The 21393-nt window shown below is 45.2% G+C and overlaps 1 protein-coding gene across 1 annotated transcript; it reads left to right on the top strand.

Annotated features, from left to right (window-relative positions):
- The first annotated feature begins 4832 nt into the window (after positions 1 to 4832).
- LOC123189571 (plant UBX domain-containing protein 1) lies at positions 4833 to 9957 on the top strand. Its single transcript, XM_044602015.1, has 8 exons — positions 4833 to 5121; positions 6452 to 6554; positions 6645 to 6713; positions 6841 to 6914; positions 7610 to 7739; positions 8425 to 8529; positions 8841 to 9057; positions 9547 to 9957. Exons 1-8 carry the CDS (start codon positions 4969 to 4971, stop codon positions 9548 to 9550), a joined length of 855 nt encoding a protein of 284 aa, XP_044457950.1. The 5' UTR covers positions 4833 to 4968; the 3' UTR covers positions 9551 to 9957.
- The last annotated feature ends 11436 nt before the right edge of the window (positions 9958 to 21393 follow it).

The raw sequence follows: 21393 nt of genomic DNA on the forward strand, positions 1-21393 counted from the left end.
AGACCCCTTTAAGAAGGAGACATGACACCAATCGAGTTCGTCACTGTAGGCATCGAATCCCCGTGGAAGATTCAAGCTTTTGCCTAGAGCCACCCATGACGGCCCCACCAAACCTTGGTTGAGGATCCAACCACATCAATCAGTCCCCATGACAACCTCAAAACCAAATGGTCCCAATCTGGCGGAGGAGAATCACTCTTCAACAATGCCTCCAAGAAGGGGAAAGTTACCCCCAAGCGCCATCATCGCATGCATCGACCCTTGCCAAAGGCTAAACTTTAGCCAGAGGCGCAAGCCTCTCCACCTAAGGATCCCCTGGGAGGGGAGCACTGCCATAAATAACCAGTAATACAAGCCTCGCAGTCGCATTGGCGAACCTGAACCACGCGGATCGGGGAACACCACCACTTCAACTTCGACACCATGAAGTTCAGTAAAGGCCAACAACCAGACATCGTCAGCGAGCCACCGCTAGGATGTGTTTGGTTATAGGGACATATTAGGTTGGCCATGGGTATTCCCATCCAAGTGGCTAGCGATAGTCACTTTTTTTGTTTGGTTTGTGGGTGAGGTCGTTAGCCTGTGTTTTATTTGGTTTGAAGGATAAACCATAGTTAGGGATAGCCATTCGAGTGTTTGGTTTGAGGGATGAGTAATGGATAGGGGTTGTGGTGACCTTTTTGTTCGAGGTGGTGAGATTACCCCTTAATTTGTTATTTGTTAACATGAGGCAATCAATTATGATATGTACAATAATAACCCAAAAATGTAACTAAATTTTGACATCATGCATGCCCAAACAAACTCATTAATAGTACAAGCCAAACTTTAACTTCAATACATATCATAGTTCACCATTTTCACATACATAGTTCAACATTTTCAAGGGAGAGGGGGGGGGGGTGTTGTAGCTCCTACTTCCTTGTCGCATTTTCCCTTTGAGCTGCTGTAACACAACATTGATTAAAGAATCAGTATTTTGGGGAGATAATTATGGGAAGAAACACACATGTCAGTACAACACGCACACACAAGCACATCATGTGCACACCGCACACCCACACACATTGCTGGCAAGCCCGACAGGCACGCCCGACCGGAGAGAACCGCCTCCTTCCACAGGGCTCTGGCAGCTATTTGCAACACTCACCTCTGCTTGTCGCTGCCATCACCTCTGCTTGGTTGTAGCTCCAATCGGAGAGATGGCGGAGGAAGGATGTGGCACGATAGGTAAGAAGGTAAGAAAGGAGAGATCCATGCAATCACAGATTCACCTCCATCGCCACGCTTCAGTTAGCTTCCACCGCCGCCCGCCGTCACGGGAGAAAGAATAAAGATGGAACTCAGTTTGGGCATAAAACCTGGTATTCAAAAGTCGAACACGAAAAACCTAAACCCAAAAAAGCCAAACACATTCTCGAGTAGCAGTTTTGAAACCCCGGATTTTACTCAGAAAATTCAGGTCTACAGTCACGCACCTCGACCTACCTGAAGTAATAGGAACCTAGTAAAAAAATCTTCCCAAAGGTCCAAACATCCCAGCCTAGCCAAAATGCCCCCACGTAATTTTTTTTCCAATTTCCTGCTTCCTACCAGGTTCCGTGTTGGGGAACGTAGCAGAAATTCAAAATTTTCCTACGTGTCACCAAGATCTATCTATGAAGAAATCAGCAACGAGGGGAAGGAGAGTGCATCTACATACCCTTGTAGATCGCTAAGCGGAAGCGTTCAAGAGAACGGGGTTGAAGGAGTCGTACTCGTCGTGATCCAAATCACCGGAGATCCTAGTGCCGAACGGACGGCACCTCCGCGTTCAGCACACGTACAGCCCGGTGACGTCTTCCATGCCTTGATCCAGCAAGGAGAGAGGGAGAGGTTGATGAAGACTCCATCCAGCAGCAGCACAACGGTGTGGTGGTGGTGGAGGAGCATGGTGATCCAGCAGGGCTTCGCCAAGCACCATGAGATATGAGGAGAAAGAGAGGTAGGGCTGCGCCAACAAGAGAAGAAACTTCGTCTATGGGTTGCTCCTTTGCCTCCACTATATATAGGGGGGGAGGGGGGGCTGCGCCCCCACCTAGGGTTCCACCCTAGGGGCGGAGGCCAGCCCAGATCCCATCTGGTGGGGCGGCCAAGGGGAGGGGGAGAGGGAGGCGCACCAGGCATGTGCCCTAAGACCCATCTGCCCTTAGGGTTTGCCCCCTCCTCCCCTTAGGCACCTTGGGCCCTTGTGGGGGGCACACCAGCCCACCTGGGGCTGGTCCCCTTCCACACTTGGCCCATGCAGCCCTTCGGGGCCGGTGGCCCCACTTGGTGGACCCCCGGGACCCTCCTGGTGGTCCCGGTACGTTACCGATAAAACCCGAAACCTTTCCGGTGACCAAAACAGGACTTCCCATATATAAATCTTTACCTCCGGACCATTCCGGAACTCCTCGTGACGTCCGGGATCTCATCCGGGACTCCGAACAACATTCGGTAACCACATACAAACTTTCTTTATAACCCTAGCGTCATCGAACCTTAAGTGTGTAGACCCTACGGGTTCGGGAACCATGCAGACATGACCGAGACGTCCTCCGGTCAATAACCAACAGCGGGATCTGGATACCCATGTTGGTTCCCACATGTTCCACAATGATCTCATCGGATGAACCACGATGTCGAGGGTTCGATCAATCCCGTATACAATTCCCTTTGTCTAGCGGTATTGTACTTGCCCGAGATTCGATCGTCGGTATCCCGATACCTTGTTCAATCTCGTTACCGGCAAGTCTCTTTACTCGTTCCGTAACACATCATCCCGTGATCAACTCCTTGATCACATTGTACACATTATGATGATGTCCTATCGAGTGGGCCCAGAGATACCTCTCCGTCACACGGAGTGACAAATCCCAGTCTCGATTCGTGCCAACCCAACAGACACTTTCGGAGATACCCATAGTGCACCTTTATAGCCACCCAGTTACGTTGTGACGTTTGGCACACCCAAAGTATTCCTACGATATCCGGGAGTTGCACGATCTCATGGTCTAAGGAAATGATACTTGACATTAGAAAAGCTTTAGCATGCGAACTACACGATCTTGTGCTATGCTTAGGATTGGGTCTTGTCCATCACATCATTCTTCTAATGATGTGATCCCGTTATCAATGACATCCAATGTCCATGGTCAGGAAACCGTAACCATCTATTGATCAACGAGCTAGTCAACTAGAGGCTTACTAGGGACATGGTGTTGTCTATGTATCCACACATGTATCTGAGCTTCCTATCAATACAATTCTAGCATGGATAATAAACAATTATCATGAACAAGAAAATATAATAGTAACTAATTTATTATTGCCTCTAGGGCATATTTCCAACATTCGGTCATTCCCGACCTCGACCCGACCCCAGTTTCCCATCTCCCAGCCTCCACAGGCAACACCACCACCAGTCCATGATGCAACCACCACCTCCATGCCTCCCACGCAGTGACCATTAACCGCCACAATGCCTTGCAACGCGAAGCCTTCTGCTCTCGCAGGTCCCAGTGCACTGCTGCTCTACCTAGCCACTGTGTCGCCTACAACCAGACGTTGCGCGCCACCTGGAACCATGTGCCGATCGTCTCGTCCTAGGCCAACTTGCACCCCGTGGATGAGCTCCAGTGACGACAAAAGCCTCCATCTTATCCGATGCGACACCACAACCAACCCATGTTCTCATTCGACATTTCCACATCTAGAGCCAATGTTTTTCTCACCATGCCATATTTCGGGTAATCAAGGCTACCCGAACCAAATTTTCGGGCACCCGAATTGTTGGGTAGCTATTTTTTTAAGGATTTTTTGGGTGTTAATTTTGGAAACCTGAATCTTTTTTACCCGACCTGATTGTTTGGGTAAAGTTGAACGCCCAGGCTAAGATAGTGGAGGAAGGGATAGGGTTGACTTTTTGTGGGAGTTGAACGAAATGAGAGGGTCATGTAAAAATATTTCGTGGGTTGCCTTTGTGTCGTATGCAACGGATGCCTATTTGTGTGAGATTTTCGCGGCTAGGCGGAGGCCTCCTTTTAAAAGAATATTCCTAGCATCCAGGTAGCTCTACTCTTTCCCATCCATGAACCAAACAACTAGCGTTTAGACAAAAAAAGGGCTACCCTTGTCTCGGGGTGGGATAGCCCAACAACCAAACGCACCAAATCAAAGAACCCTCACTTCCATTCCTCTAATTTACCTATACTTTCCTTTCAAAATAAAACGCAAATGAATCATAAGAGAAAAAAAATCATAAGAATCTAACCCTACAAATGAAATGAAACGATCAACATAGTTTTTTTTCCTCTTTAAATTAAACAACCCTCGCTTCCCGCACACCAACAATTGAATATTATTCAATAGTTTCCATTCCTCTGATTTATCTATACTTAAACGCAGATGAATCCTAAGAGAAAAAATCCAAAAAAAATCTAACCCTACAAATGAAACGATCAACATTGGTTTTTTCCTCTTTAATTTAAATTAAAAAACCCTCACTTCCAGCACACCAGCAATTGAATATTATTCAATAGTTTCCATTTCTATGATTTACCTATACTTACCTTTCTCGCTCCGATGTTTTACACCATTCATATAATATATTTTACCCGCGTTCCAAACAGGACTCAGGGCCACTTCTTTGTGGCCCCCACATATCTTCCAATAAAATCCGGCAAAAAGAAAACGATATCTTCCACGAAAAGATTCACCACTCGCCCGGGGCCCGGGTGTCAGACTCCGCAACTCGGCCGCGCCCCCCACCGTGCCACACAAACCAGTATAAAAGGGGCTACGGTCACGCGCCTGCATGCACCAGCACCAGTACCTTTACCAGACCCGACCCGACCTGCAGCCGAGGCCCCACCTGACCTCCCCCCCGCGGTGCCCCGTCACGAAGCCGGTTCCCTGACGGTGCCACGAAGGCCGTGTCCGACCCCGATGGAAGCAGAGTACCCCCAAATAAACCCTCTCCTCCTCTGCTCCAGGCGCCGGAAAAGGGTGGAGGACGAGGGAGGGCTCGAGCTGCTGCTGTCCATGGATCTCGACGAGGAGGAGACGCGCCCGGAGCAGCAGGCGCCGCCCCGGGTTCCGGTACATCTCCCCTCCCTACCTCCCTCTCGCGCCTCCGTCTCTTGGGTTTCTTGGGCGAGTTCTTTGGCGGGGTGGAGTTCTTGGAGGGATGGGTACGGTGAAGGCCGCGCGATCTTGGGTGGGGGGCGGAGTTCTTGGCGGCGGGATGGGCGGCGTAAAGCGAGGATTCGCGCCTGGGATCGGGCGGTGGGCGCGCTCTTTCCTGATTCTTTGCGTCGGGGGTTAGCATCTTAGCGGGGCGTTCTTGGCTGGAAAGGGCGCCGAGATGGTGCGCTGGTTCGTGGGCATTGGTGCGTTGTGCTAGAGATTGCAGTTCTTGATGCTTCTTTACCTGCCAACTTTGTGTATGGAGGAGTGATTCCATACTTGTACAGCCGCATGGTGGGTGATTGGGGAATCCGCCTGGCTGGATGTATGCCTTGCGGAAGACGAGTTCTTTGACCTAGGTTTTAATCAATGGGTTCTTTCAATTGAGGGTTCGTCTTTATTGCTGTTGGCAGCACGAGGTTTCAAGGGGGAAATAGGCTCTGTAGATCTGTTAAGGTCCAAAAAGATTTTGTAGATCCCAGCAAATGAAGTGCCTGTTATTGTTTCTTTGTGTGAGATTGCTGGCAACATACTTGAAACTGAAGGATTAACATTTTACCACGGCATGCTGTAGCCTCTATGGTTTGCATTTGAGAGATTCTGTCTGTATGAACATTGATGGCCATGACAAGTTTAGGGGCCATCTGTAGCTTCGTCTACGTGAAGCTCTTTATGTTCTCACAATGCCTTGGTCGTGCTAGGCATATATGGTTATCGGTTGATTGGCAGAAAAGCAGTACTGTATCTTGGGACAAGTTTGGAGGGAGGCTGCCAGGTGCTCTGCAAAACACCGTAATGGCTGAAACCTACATGCTGTCAACTTGTTATTGACAACATCAATACTCTTTTGCTTGCCCTGTGATAGATGCTCAATTATTCGTAATTGTGTGCCCTCTGGTGTCAAATATAATCGAAAGCTGTCTTTGAACTTCAGAAAGACATCTGTGGCTTCATTTCGAATACATTTTTGTGCCGTATTTTTTCTCACATTGATCCTTTTTCGAATAAGCACCCATGAGTCTGTAGACTTTTCTGCTCAGGCGGTTGGTTTATACTTTGTGTCCAAATCATCGATAGGTTGATAATTATATGAAGTGTAAAACAATCAGTTGTAGCACTTGTATTCATCTGCCCATGAAAGACTGTTCTTCTTTGGTCAGAACCTCTGTGTTATGATTTTCCATGAATAGAAAAGTAAAACGTAAAATGAAGTCTGACAACTACATTTTCTTCAAAATCACAGGACAAGCTGAAAGCAGTGTCACAAGAGCTTGGACATGAGATCCGGATATTTACAAGCACAACATTTGAGCTAATGACTAGCAAATTGGCCAAGGCAGATCAGGGTAAATCCTTTTACTTGCTTTTGCTTTACTCAATTCTATTATGTGTCTTTATGGTAATTGCATTGTGACATGAAAACATGGTTCATGCAGAGGAAGACGATGACTTTTATGAGCTTCAGCCTAGTGATTATTACAAGTTGATTTCAAATAGGCTTGCAGGTTACTTAAATACTCTCTTGATATTGTCTGGGAACATTTACATTTATTACTTAAACATCCTACTTGGCATTGTCCAAGCTTTCTAATTTCTTAACTGTAACAATGTTTAAAATTTGACACCTTGCAGAACAATCGAAAGTTCTGAAGACTCGTAAAATAAGGGAAGCAGAACTTGCTGCTCAACGAGCAAGGCTAACAAAGGTAGGAAGGAATATGATGCACTATGCTACTGTTTAATTATTATGATTATGTAGGAGTGGCATAGCACTTGTACTAATACCACTTTTCATCTTCTAGCTCATTGTATTTTGCTTATTGATTTTATCTAGCCTTATATTAACAGTACCTCCGGACATGTTCTAAGGGAAAATTTGTTTCGTAGAATAAATATATCTGCAAAGTCTAGCTGCTGGCATGTGAAATCCTATGAAGAAATACTTCAAATGATGCACATTGTTTGGATTACTCCCTCCGTTTCTTTTTACTCCACGTATAAAATTTGGTCAAAGTCAAACTACACAAAATTTGACCAAATTTATATCGAAAAATATGAACATATATAATACTAAAACTATATAGTAGTATGAAAATACATTTCATGGTGCATCTGACAATATTGATTTCATATTGTGAATGATGATATTTTTCAATACAAAGTTAGTCAAACTTTTAAAAACTTGACTTTTACCAAACCTTATACTCGGACTAAAAAGAAACGGAGGGAGTATTTATATTTCAAAGTAGCTTCTTTTGCCTTTCCTTATTAATTCAGTATTACTAATTTAGTAGTAGAAAGTTCCCTGTGTCATCCTCATTTAATTGGTTTATGTGTTCGTCCCTCTCTGAATCTAGTTTCAGGGCAAATTCCATTTTGTTGCTAACCTTCTTAACTGTAGGCAGTGGCGAGGGTTCGATTCCCTGATGGTTACATTCTTGAGGCTGAGTTCCATCCATCAGAGACGGTACATAGTCTGGTGGATCTTCTCATGAAAGTAATTGCTAGACCAGACCTGCCATTCTATCTTTGTAAGTTCCACTTCTCTTTTCAGATGATGTAGAGTTTGACAAGTAATATTTTCCCTCTCCTCGTTTCCTGTTCACCAGTTCCTTTCATTTCACCCTGGTTCGGTTAAGATTGGCTCAGTGTTACCAATGATAATACATTTGTGTATGAGTAGCAAACGTATATGTTGACAATCATGACAAACAGGAAAACTACTAGTGCCCTATAAATAGTTCGATGGTCTAGCATCATGTGAACAAAATTTCAGTGCTCTGAGCAAAGGGTTTTACATATTTTTATTAATCGATTGTTATGAAGTGCTATAAATTAATCAAAAACAGTTTGGTATGCAACTATTTACAGCACCGACTTGTCGAGCTCCTAAGTACCCAAATGTGAAAGTGCTCTGATTGTGTGGTCTTTTGACAAGCTTGGTCACATTATCATTTTCTTGTGCCCTTGATTTGAATATCACCAGTGTCCAAATTGTTGCCAGCTTGATGTTGCATGTTTTAGATACAATATCTGTCCTGGAACCCATATTCCATATTACCTTTGCTTGAACTTGTAGAAGTCTGAGGATCCTCTAGTATCCATCCATTGAACTTTTCAGTTTTCACTTGGGATTTTCATAGATCATCTGTAGTCGTGTATTAGAGATGTACCAGTTACAACATCTTAATATCATTTTTATTGACTCCACAACAGACACAGTTCCTCCAAAGAAGCGAATAATGGACACCTCGCAGGACTTCTACACAATTGGCTTTGTTCCTGGAGCTAATGTCTTCTTTTCTTATGATCTGCCTGAAGGTATGTATTATCTTAAAAACTATAGTATCAATGACGAGGAAATAAGCAATCTTTATTTCTTAGCTTGAGTGTCTTGACAAAAATGCATTTTCTACGTATATAAAGTTGTGTTTCTGGTGCATTCGAAGACAGGCACATGTTCATGATTACCTATTCTATTTCAGCATTTGACTCTTGTTAGTCATATGCATATGCATGAGCTTGCCATTGGGCATTGAATAGCGCAATTCATTCTTGTTAATGTTAAATCAATGTTGTTGGTTCAGATATCAACATGTTTTTAGAGGTATTCATGTGTGTTTGGCATGCAGGGCCGGAGTTAAATACAGATGCTGTAAAATCCGGACCATATCTCCGTGAAGAAATTCGAACTTTGGATGGACTGTCACTTGAGTCGGAACCTTCTGACCAACCTGATGATTCAAAGACAAATTCTGATTCAGCTCATCAGTCTTATGCATTCCAATCTGATTCTGCACCACCACCAGCAGCAAATAAGAAATCAGCCAAACCAAAGTGGTTCAAAAGGTACAGTTGCTTCTAGTGTCTTAGTGTTAGGAAAGATCATTGAATTTGTTATGATCACTTGTATGTTGTTGTTGAATAACCGACCATGTCTTGAGTTTTGTGCTGAATTAAATGAAATCATCATTTCATTGCTGACTTGTCCCTTTGTAGAGTTTTATTTAGAATGAGATAGTTCGTGGACTATCCCAACAGCACTCTTAACTGTGATGGTAGTCCATTAATAAAAAAAATCCTCTCCAGATATAGCATTAACAACTGAACAATGAGCTAGTTTTAGGAGCTCACCAAATTAGTGCAGAATCATAGCTCTCCAAGTAGGAGTAGCATTTTACTTGCTAATTACACATATGTGAAAGTAGCTAGTTGCAGGTTCGTATGTGTTGACACAATATGCCACAAGAATATTCTCTGTTGCCTGCTTGCACCTTTTTCTGCTGGAGCATTCTTTGTTTTGTGCTAGATAATGACAGTCTATCTAACCTTTTGCAGGTGAGAGCATCAGAGCGTCAATAGTGCACCACCAGCGCGCAACAGCACTTGATTAGGCCTCTCAGCAATCCCAATGCATGATTGATCAGATTTCATGGTTCAACGGCTTCAGCTATGCCGCCCTAGTAGGAGAATTCATCCTGTGTTGCATAGGAGTTGTCGAACCATCGGAATTAGATCTCATATGTTCGTGGTGGTAGCATGTAAATTTGGCTAGTCAAACTGCTTTGTGGGTGTGTATTGGTTAACCCACCTCTCAGATATGTGTAAAAGGCCCCATAGAAACGAAGGAAATGACAGGGCCCGTGTTGTTTACACTTTACTGCATGAATGATATCCAGTAGCATCTTCATGAGAAAGATGGCTTGAGTTGACCGGAAAATTACCAATAAAGTATCGTGGCTTCTAACATGAGTTACTTTGCATTATGTTATCTTGTTTGCGAGGGATGATGTCATGGCTTTGTTTTGCTTTTCTGCAGCAAAATTTTATGTTCCCTCAGTGAGCAACTAGTAAAGATTATGAGTGTTGCGGCGATGGTAAGTCGCAAAGCAGCATGCATTTTCAATGGCTAGTGGCCGTGGGGCTGCAAGATCGTGCTGAGTGGATGCTTTTGACGGGAAGGTTTAAATAATCGCAGCCTCACAGGCTTAGTGTATTGCTAATTTGCTAAATAACAGATGCCAAGGGACACACGGGGCTGCTATACTAAAGCTTCACGTGGCTGCTTTGCCAATGTCCCTGTCGCTGGATGCTTCTGCTCCATTTGCATTTCTATTCTCTCTCTGCATGGTTATTTGCTGGAGTGAGCATCGAAAGAAACAGATACGTTTTGTTGAGGTTGGAGCGATCCGACCTGATACACATGTGATGTGGCTGGTTCATCTCCGTTGACTTGCAGCTTACATGTGGTTAAAGCAACTCCATCTCAGCAACCCAAACAGACGCAGATTTTATCCTTTTTTATCCGTTTGGGTCGCCTGTCCGGCCGTCTGTGTTTGCTTTTTTGATTTGGGTCGGCCGGTGCGTTCAATGGGGCTGGACGCATTTTAGATATGTCCACGTTGTTATTCGGTCGAACTCCCGCACTGCCTTGCCCGCTAGTTTTCGGCCGCGTCTCGTCCCGCAGCTCTCGCGTGTCCGCTGCGTTGGGCAATCGTTTTTGTCCGCGCAGATCCAAACAAACATGGTCGGACGAAATGAATCATTCGGTTGAAATTGCTCTTAGTTGGCTAACGAACGTAAAAAGGTCTCAATCCTAGGGACGATGCTTCGGTGCCTTAAGGCACCTACCTTTGTGTCTATGACATGTGGGCCCAACAGATGGCTGGCCCATATGTCACTGACCCAAAGGCAGGTGTCTTTAAGACACCGAAGCTGCGTCCCAGTCGTGACCCTCGTTGAGCTCTCGAGCAGGCATTCTTGACCATGACCCCGAAACAAATGTTTTTCCGAAAGTAAAAGGTCACGACATGGACCTCATGCTGTAACCCATCTCGGAGCTGACTGCGAGATGACGCACAGAGAGAAGAAAATCGTGTGGAGACGGTGTCTGAACCTTGGACCGGCGCTGACTCCACGGCTTTGCTGTTTCTCTTCTCGAGTATGAAATGAAAAGAAACAAAAGCTGGCCTCCCTGTTTGCAGGGGGGTTGGTTGGAGGAGTACGAAGATAGCCGCCAGACAGACCGCTCCGTGGCTTTCCCTTTACCCGGTCCTAGTCAAACGCGTGGGCCGCCTCCACGTACCGGATTTCCACCTGACATCGACCACGTCGGCAAACTCCACGACGCTTTTTGGACTAGAGCTAAAAACAAATCTACCCACTTTTCCTAATTCATTCACAGCTATATCAAGGAGAGGAACCGACTAATTCCACAGCAGAGAGCAACATACTGCTGCAGTGCCGAATGATCTGCGGTTGATGCTTCACAAAGGGACAAAATAGCCACGTGTCCCCCCATTGGCCCACTGGATGAGGGGAGCATGTGCGAGTGCGACCCATTATTTGTTGGCCCTGCCTAGACAACGAGACAGACCAGTACCGTGCTTCTCTCTCAAGCCAAACGCAGATCGGATCCTTCTATTCTATGGCCTTGATCGAGGACGCATACGTCTGACCGAGAAAAGAGATTATATTTCATTTCAGTTCAAGTACACACGTGACCCGTGCGGACCTCGCTATGCATGTATTTTCGATCTCATCTGCCCCGTCCAAACCGCAGCGGGCTCTTTTATTTGCAGCAACTTGACAGACGTCGTCGCGCTACGACGATCCGTATCGCGATGCTGGTGCACAGATCTGGTTGAAAATGTGATGGAATGGTTTTCTTTGTGAAGTGGGAAAACGCATCGCACGTGTCGCCAGTGGTTACGTCGTCCCATCATCCAAGCGGATGACAAGCAAGTAACCCCTCATCTGATCGCCGCAGTTCGTAGGAGCAATCCGATCGGAAAGCTACCGCTCGGCTCAAGCGCAATGCAAATTTCAGCATGAGGGTCTATTTCCGTACGAGAGATGATAACAGCTCCACATTATCTACCTACCTCATAAGAAATGTCTTTTCTTTTTGTGGTACAAGAAGCTAAAACTTCAAACAGTACATGAAACGCTTGGGAATCATCTTCACGCCTATTGCCGTATCGCATCTGTGTCATGTGTTGTATCACATTATGTTTTTTGCGTTCCAATTTGAAAGCTTTATTCAACGAAAGAGCTCCTAGCATCATCAGCTATAAGGCAGGTGAGTAGGAAAGAGGGTCTAGATTCAGTCCAACTTTCGGTGACCATCGCATGCATGTTTAGCATAAAGGTGGGCCGGTACATTGGCTGATCTGCTTATATGTTGAATATCAAAAGAAAAAAAGAGAAAGCTAGCTCTCCAATTTCTAAAAGTAAAGGTGCCACAATAGAAAGGCTATTGTGGCGAGTGTCCCAGAGGTTAACAATCTTTAGACAGTCTGTTTCCATGATCACATGGGAAAAACCACGTAGATTAGCAAAGATAACTCCATCACGCAGCGCCATAGTCTCCCCAATGAACGAATCCGATATAATGTCACGGGACCATGTACCAGGGTGCAAGCGTGGCCTTCGAAGATCAAATTGTGCAAAGGCTTGTTCCCAGAACAACTTGGCATGGGAGCAATGCACCAAGGCATGCATAAGATCCTCATCCATTGCATTACAGACATTACATCTGCTGATTACCTTTATATGACGATGCCACAAGGTACATTCATCTGGAAGAATTCCACGCACCACTCTCCACCAGAAAACACGAACCTTCGGCAACACCTTGAGCTTCCATAGCGACTTCCACATCTGTTCTTTTGTCTGTGAGGATCCGGTAACTGTCCCTTCCTCTAGAGCTACAAGCTCCTTCTGAGTCACAAGAGCACGGTACACCGATTTTACAGAATAGATGCCACTTCTTTCATGGGCCCAAGCAAGAAAATCATCACCACCACCCGCCCGTAGTGAGATATTCAGTATAGCATCGACATCGGGGGATTTAAACACGTCCCTGATCAGGTCCCGACGCCACGTCCAGTTCCCCGGGTCAATGAGTTAATCAACTGTCTCAAGAGTAGTCCCACCCGGTACCACCATGGGCGACAATGTAGCGAGACCTAGAATCCATCTATCATGCCAAATTGAGATTGTAGTCCCGTCTCCCACCCTCTTGATCAGACCAGCTTGGAGCGCCGCCCTGCCTACCACTATCGCTCGCCATATGGCAGAGGAAGTCTTTGGCACCGTAGCCTCCATGAATTCACTATCAGGAAAATAACGACCCTTCATGACCCGGGCACAAAGCGACCCTGGGTTAGTAATAAACCTCCACCCATGTTTGCCAAGCAGCGCCAAGTTGAAAAGCTTCAAGTCATGAAAACCCATTCCACCGCGAGCTTTCAGAGAAGCGAGTTTGTCCCACGCCACCCAATGAAGAGAGCAAGGATCCAGGGATCCACTCCACCAAACTTTGCCATACTGGCCGTCAGACTTTTGCATACCTTTTTCGTTAAAAGGAAGCAACTCATACTGAACATTTGGATTGCTTGAATAACTGACTTGATAAGTGATTCTCTCCCAGCACAAGCAAGGAGTCTCTCAACCCAACCATTCATTTTACTCCGCGATCTCTCGCCAATGTGATCAAAAGTACCACTAGTAATCCTCCCTACAGTAGTTGGGAGTCCAAGATACCGCTCACTGAACGTCTCCACTTGAATACCCAACGGAGTTTTCATCTCATGCCTTCTATCAGTTGGAGTGTTTGGCGAAAAGAAAACTAAACTTTTATCTCTATTGACAGCCTGGCCGGAGCATGAAGCATATATCATCAAGATTTCATTCAGCCGAACCACGCTCTCTTGTGTTGCATTGATGAAGATAAATAATAAGTGGCTCACCCATGGTGCCCGAAAGGACACATGGATGCCTCTATCTTTTTTTGAAATAAAACTTGAACTTTATTAATGAGAAATAATTGTTACATTGTCCATAAGAAGAGGTACAATATCCTTCATCGGCTCCTCAAACCAATCCCTACTGGCAGAAATTTTTGCTAACCTAGCTATTTCATGGGCCACTCTATTTGCTTCCCTATTACAGTGTTCAAATTTAACTCTAGGAAAATCGCAAGCCAAAAAGTAACAATCATCAAAAACTGCAGCTGCCGCTCCCGCCGAGTGTCCTCCATTTTTCATTATGTCGATCACTTCCATGTTATCTGAGTTTACAACAAGGCGATTGCAGGCCCGCCTTCTGTGCTAGGAATAAACCAAATTTAAGAGCCAGAACTTCAGCTGTTAATACATTATCACACCAGTCAATCCTCCAGTTTCCTCCAACAATGAACCTTCCCTTATCATCTCTCAGGACCGCACCAGCTGTACCTTGAAGGAGATCATAATCGAACGCGGCATCAACATTCAGCTTCACAAATCCCCTAGGAGGGATACCCCGTCCCCCTATTTTATGAGTTGCCTTAGGGGAATATGCATTGACATAGTTTGCCGTTATAGCACGAGCCCCCATCGAAGTTTGATTTGCATCCTGTAACTTTCCTTCATGGACCAGTTGACGTCTATCCCACCATAGATACCAAGCTGTAATAGCTATTAACTCATGTGCATTCTGGATCCCTTAATGTTTAATTCTTGATCTTTCATAAGGAGTAAGAATTCTAGCACCGCCTCTCCCGCGTGGTCAACAATACAGGATTTATGGATCACCTCTTGTAGACCTAATTTTCCCCAAACTTCTTTTGCCTTCTAACACTGAAACAAGATGTGTTTTGTATCCTCCGGTCCATTTGAGCATGAAGGGCAAATCGGTGAAACTTTTATATGTTTGTTAGCAAGTGTAACTCGGCATGGGAGGGTACCACGCATTGTACGCCATATGAAAATTTTAATTTTTGCTGGGCAGGATAGTCTCCAAATCTTACCCCATATAGGGTTGACATTGGTTCTACCCATTCCGTTTGCGTGTTCTAATTTTTTCCCATGTTGTTGGTTCCATTCTTCCAAATAAGCTGATCGAACAGTGAACTTACCATTTTTTGTATGGCTCCAAGCATTAAAGTTAGGCATATTACGCATGGGAAGTGGAATTGCTAATACCCTTTGAGCATCAATTGGCCATAACGTTTGTCTCACCAAATCTTCATCCCAAGAATTCGTGACTGGGTCAATAAGGTCACAGACTTTTGATAGTATTTGTCCCCTTCTATGAGTAATAATTTTCCTACTCGCACAATTAGGAATCCATGCATCTCTCTATATATCAATATTATGTCCATTTCCAACTCGCCAGATATAACCGTTTTTCAGACAGTTCACTCCCGCCATGATACTTTGCCAAGTAAAAGAGGAGCCCCTTTTTAGATTTGCACTCATTAAATTGCCGTCCGGAAAATATTTAGCTCTCAAGATCGTAGCACATAAAGACTCAGGATTATCAAGTAGATGCCATGCTTGTTTGGCTAACAATGCCAGATTAAAACAGTGGATATCTCGGAACCCCATACCTCCTTGGTCTTTTGGGACGCACATCTTCCACCACGCCATCCAATGCATTCTCTTCTGGTTGTCCTCGTTACCCCACCAAAATTGCGACATCGCGTCAATGATTCCCTTACAAGTTTTTTTAGGAATTTTAAAGACGGACATGGCATAAGCCGGGATAGCTTGTACAACAAATTTGAGCAAAATTTCCTTCCCACCCGCAGATAGCAATTTTTCTTTCCATCCACTGATTTTCATAACAATTCTATCAATAAGGAATTGGAAACAATCACTTTTGTCCATACCCACATTTGCAGGCAAACCTAAATACTTATCGTTAAGTGCTTCAGTCATAATATTCAAAATTGTACAGATTTGCGCCTTGTCTTCTACCTTGGTATTGGGACTGAAGAATATACTAGACTTCTCAACACTCACCATCTGCCCCGAGGCTGCACAATAGGAGTTTAAAACCGATTTCAACGCCTCCGCGTTCATAACATTTGCTTTCATAAGGATCAGCGAATCATCTGCAAAGAGAAGGTTTGAAATCGGTGGTGCATCCCTGCTAACCTTTATTCCGGAGATGTTCCCATTCTCCTCTGCATTCGCTAATAGAGCGGTCAGCCCCTTCGTACATAATAAGAATAAGTATGGAGATAGAGGGTCTCCCTGCCTTAATCCTCTAGTAGGTTTAAAACTCTCCGTTTCTTCTGTATTAAACCGGACCGGTACTCCACTGAGGTTACACATTGCATAATCAAGTTTACCCAGTTTTCTTGAAATCCCAATCTGAGCATAATCTCCTTGAGGAAAGGCCACTCTACTCGGTCATAAGCTTTGTGCATATCCAGTTTAATAGCACACAGACCCTATTTACCATTCCTTTTTTTCTTAATAGTATGGAAGCATTCATATGCCACTAATATATTATCTGTAATCATCCGTCCTGGCACAAACACACTCCGAGTTGTGCTGATAATTGTTGGAAATATGCCCTAGAGGCAATAATAAAAGCATTATTATTATATTTCCTTGTTCATGATAATTGTCTTTATTCATGCTATAATTGTGTTATCCGGAAATCGTAATACATGTGTGAATAACAGACACCAACATGTCCCTAGTGAGCCTCTAGTTGACTAGCTCGTTGATCAACAGATAGTCATTGTTTCCTGACTATGGACACTGGATGTCATTGATAATGAGATCACATCATTAGGAGAATGATGTGATGGACAAGACCCAATCCTAAACATAGCACAAGATCGTATAGTTCGTTTGCTAGAGTTTTCCAATGTCAAGTATCTTTTCCTTAGACCATGAGATCGTGTAACTCCCGGATACCGTAGGAGTGCTTTGGGTATGCCAAACGTCACAACATAACTGGGTGACTATAAAGGTAGACTACGGGTATCTCCGAAAGTGTCTGTTGGGTGACATGGATCAAGACTGGGATTTGTCACTCCGTATGACGGAGAGGTATCACTGGGCCCACTCGGTAATGCATCATCATAATGAGCTCAGAGTGACCAAGTGTCTGGTCACGGGATCATGCATTGCGGTACGAGTAAAGTGACTTGCCGGTAACGAGATTGAACGAGGTATTGGGATACCGACGATCGAATCTCGGGCAAGTAACATATCGATAGACAAAGGGAATAGCGTACGGGGTTGATAGAATCCTCGACATCGTGGTTCATCCGATGAGATCATCGTGGAGCATGTGGGAGCCAGCATGGGTATCCAGATCCCGCTGTTGGTTATTGACCGGAGAGTCGTCTCGGTCATGTCTGCTTGTCTCCCGAACCCGTAGGGTCTACACACTTAAGGTTCAGTTACGCTAGGGTTGTAGGGATATGTATATGCAGTAACCCGAATGTTGTTCGGAGTCCCAGATGAGATCCCGGACGTCACGAGGAGTTCCGGAATGGTCCGGAGGTAAAGATTTATATATGGGAAGTCCTGTTTCGGGCATCGGGACAAGTTTCGGGGTTATCGGTATTGTACCGGGACCACCGGAAGGGTCCCGGGGGTCCACCGGGTGGGTCCACCTGTCCCGGAGGGGCCACATGGGCTGTAGGGGGTGCGCCTTGGCCTAATGGGCCAAGGGCACCAGCCCCACATAGGCCCATGCGCCTAGGGTTTGAAGGGGGAAGAGTCCTAGGAGGGGAAGGCACCTCCTAGGTGCCTTGGGGGGGAGGGAAACCCCCCTTGGCCGCCGCACCCCTAGGAGATTGGATCTCCTAGGGCCGGCCACCCCCCTTGGCCCTCCTATATATAGTGGGGGAGAGGAGGGACTTCATACCTGAACGCCTTGGCCTTTGGTTGCCTCCTTCTCCCTCTCCAACACCTCCTCCACCTCCATAGTGCTTAGCGAAGCTCTGCCGGAGTACTGCAGCTCCATCAACACCACGCCGTCGTGCTGCTGCTGGTGCCATCTCCCTCAACCTCTCCTCCCTCCCTTGCTGGATCAAGAAGGAGGAGACGTGGCTGTTCCGTACATGTGTTGAACGCGGAGGTGCCGTCCGTTCGGCGCTGGTCATCGGTGATTTGGATCACGTCGAGTACGACTACATCATCACCGTTCTTTTGAACGCTTCCGTGCGCGATCTACAAAGGTATGTAGATGCATCTAACCACTCGTTGCTAGATGAACTCCTAGATGATCTTGGTGAAACGAGTAGGAAATTTTTTGTTTTCTGCAACGTTCCCCAACAGTGGCATCATGAGCTAGGTCTATGCGTAGTTCTTCTTGCGCGAGTAGAACACAATTTGTTGTGGGCGTAGATTTGTCAACTTTCTTGCCGTTACTAGTCCTTTCTTGCTTCAGCGGTATTGTGGGATGAAGCGGCCCGGACCAACCTTACACGTACGCTTACGTGAGACCGGTTCCACCGACTAACATGCACTAGATGCATAAGGTGGCTGGCGGGTGTCTGTCTCTCCTACTTTAGTTGGAGCGGAATCGATGAACAGGGTCCTTATGAAGGGTAAATAGAAGTTGACAAATCACGTTGTGGCTTTAACGTAGGTAAGAAAACGTTCTTGCTAGAACCCTAATTCAGCCACGTAAAACTTGCAACAACAATTAGAGGACGTCTAACTTGTTTTTACAACAAGTGGTTTGTGATATGATATGGCCAAAGTTGTGATGAATGATGAATGATCTATATGTGATGTATGAGATGTTCATGCTATTGTAATAGGATTCACGACTTGCATGTCGATGAGTATGACAACCGGCAGGAGCCATAGGAGTTGTCTTTATTCTTTTATATGACCTGCGTGTCATCAAGAAACGCCATGTAAATTACTTTACTTTATTGCTAAACGCGTTAGCCATAGTAGTAGAAGTAATAGTTGGCGAGCAACTTCATGGAGACACGATGATGGAGATCATGATGATGGAGATCATGGTGTCAAGCCGGTGACAAGATGATCATGGAGCCCCAAGATGGAGATCAAAGGAGCTATGTGATATTGGCCATATCATGTCACATTTATTATTTGATTGCATGTGATGTTTATCATGTTTTGCATCTTGTTTACTTAGAACGATGGTAGTAAATAAGATGATCCCTCACAATAAATTCAAGAAGTGTTCCCCCTAACTGTGCACCGTTGCGACAGTTCGCTGTTTCAAAACACCACGTGATGATCGGGTGTTTTATTCAGACGTTCACATACAACGGGTGTAAGACAGATTTACACATGCAAACACTTAGGTTGACTTGACGAGCCTAGCATGTACAGACATGGCCTCGGAACACAGAAGACCGAAAGGTCGAGCATGAGTCGTATAGAAGATACGATCAACATGAAGATGTTCACCGATGTTGACTAGTCCGTCTCACGTGATGATCGGACACGGTCTAGTTTAACTCGGATCATGTAATACTTAGATGGATAGAGGGATGTCTAATCTAAGTGGGAGTTCACTAATAATTTGATTAGTTGAACTTAATTATCATGAACTTAGTCTAAAATCTTTGCAATATGTCTTGTAGATCAAATGGCCAACGTAGTCCTCAACTTCAACGCGTTCCTAGAGAAAACTAAGCTGAAAGACGATGGCAGCAACTATACGGACTGGGTCCGGAACCTGAGGATCATCCTCATAGCTGCCAAGAAAGATTATGTCCTACAAGCACCGCTTGGTGACGCACCCGTTCTCCCTGCAGAACAAGATGTTATGAACGCTTGGCAGGCACGATTCGATGACTACTCCCTCGTTCAGTGCGGCATGCTTTACAGCCTAGAGCCGGGGCTCCAAAAGCGTTTTGAGAGACATGGAGCATATGAGATGTTCGAAGAGCTGAAAATGGTTTTCCAAGCTCATGCCCGGGTCGAGAGATATGAAGTCTCCGACAAATTCTTCAGCTGTAAGATGGAGGAAAACAGTTCTGTCAGTGAGCACATACTCACTATGTCTGGGTTGCATAACCGCTTGACTCAGCTGGGAGTTAATCTCCCGGATGATGCGGTCATTGACAGAATCCTCCAGTCGCTTCCACCAAGCTACAAGAGCTTTGTGATGAACTTCAATATGCAGGGGATGGAAAAGACCATTCCTGAAGTATTTGCTATGCTGAAATCAGCAGAGGTAGAAGTCAGGAAGGAACATCAAGTGTTGATGGTCAATAAAACCACTAAGTTCAAGAAAGGCAAGGGTAAAAAGAACTTCAAGAAGGACGGCAAGGAGGTTGCCGCGCCCGGCAAGCAAGCTGCCGGGAAGAAGCCAAAGAATGGACCCAAGCCCGAGACTGAGTGCTTTTATTGCAAGGGAAGCGGTCACTGGAAGCGGAACTGCCCTAAGTACTTAGCGGATAAGAAGGCCGGCAAAACAAAAGGTATATGTGATATACATGTAATTGATGTGTACCTTACTAGTGCCCGTAGTGGCTCCTGGGTATTTGATACCGGTGCAGTTGCTCACATTTGTAACTCAAAGCAGGGGCTGCGGAATAAGCGGAAACTGGCAAAGGACGAGGTGACGATGCGCGTCGGGAATGGTTCCAAGGTCAATGTGATCGCCGTCGGCACGCTGCCTCTGCATCTCCCTTCGGGATTAGTTTTAAACCTTAATAATTGTTATTTAGTGCCAGCTTTGAGCATGAACATTGTATCGGGATCTCGTTTAATTCGAGATGGCTACTCTTTTAAATCTGAGAATAATGGTTGTTCCATTTTTATGAGAGATATGTTTTATGGTCATGCTCCTATGGTGAATGGTTTATTCTTTATGAATCTCGAACGTGATGCTACACATGTTCATAATGTGAGTACCAAAAGAAGTAAGGTTGATAATGATAGTCCCACATACTTGTGGCACTGCCGCCTTGGTCACATAGGTGTCAAACGCATGAAGAAGCTCCATGCTGATGGACTTTTAGAGTCTCTTGATTATGAATCATTTGACACGTGCGAACCATGCCTTATGGGTAAAATGACCAAGACTCCGTTCTCAGGAACAATGGAGCGAGCAACCGACTTATTGGAAATCATACATACTGATGTGTGCGGTCCGATGAGTGTTGAGGCTCGCGGTGGCTATCGTTATGTTCTCACTCTCACTGATGATTTAAGTAGGTATGGGTATATCTACTTAATGAAACACAAGTCTGAAACCTTTGAAAAGTTCAAGGAATTTCAGAGTGAGGTTGAAAATCAACGTGACAGGAAAATCAAGTTTCTACGATCAGATCGTGGAGGAGAATACTTGAGTCACGAGTTTGGGGCACACTTAAGAAAATGTGGAATAGTTTCACAACTCACGCCGCCTGGAACACCTCAGCGTAATGGTGTGTCCGAACGTCGTAATCGCACTCTG

Source organism: Triticum aestivum, chromosome 2A, assembly GCF_018294505.1.
Source record: "Triticum aestivum cultivar Chinese Spring chromosome 2A, IWGSC CS RefSeq v2.1, whole genome shotgun sequence".
Taxonomy (NCBI): domain Eukaryota; kingdom Viridiplantae; phylum Streptophyta; class Magnoliopsida; order Poales; family Poaceae; genus Triticum; species Triticum aestivum.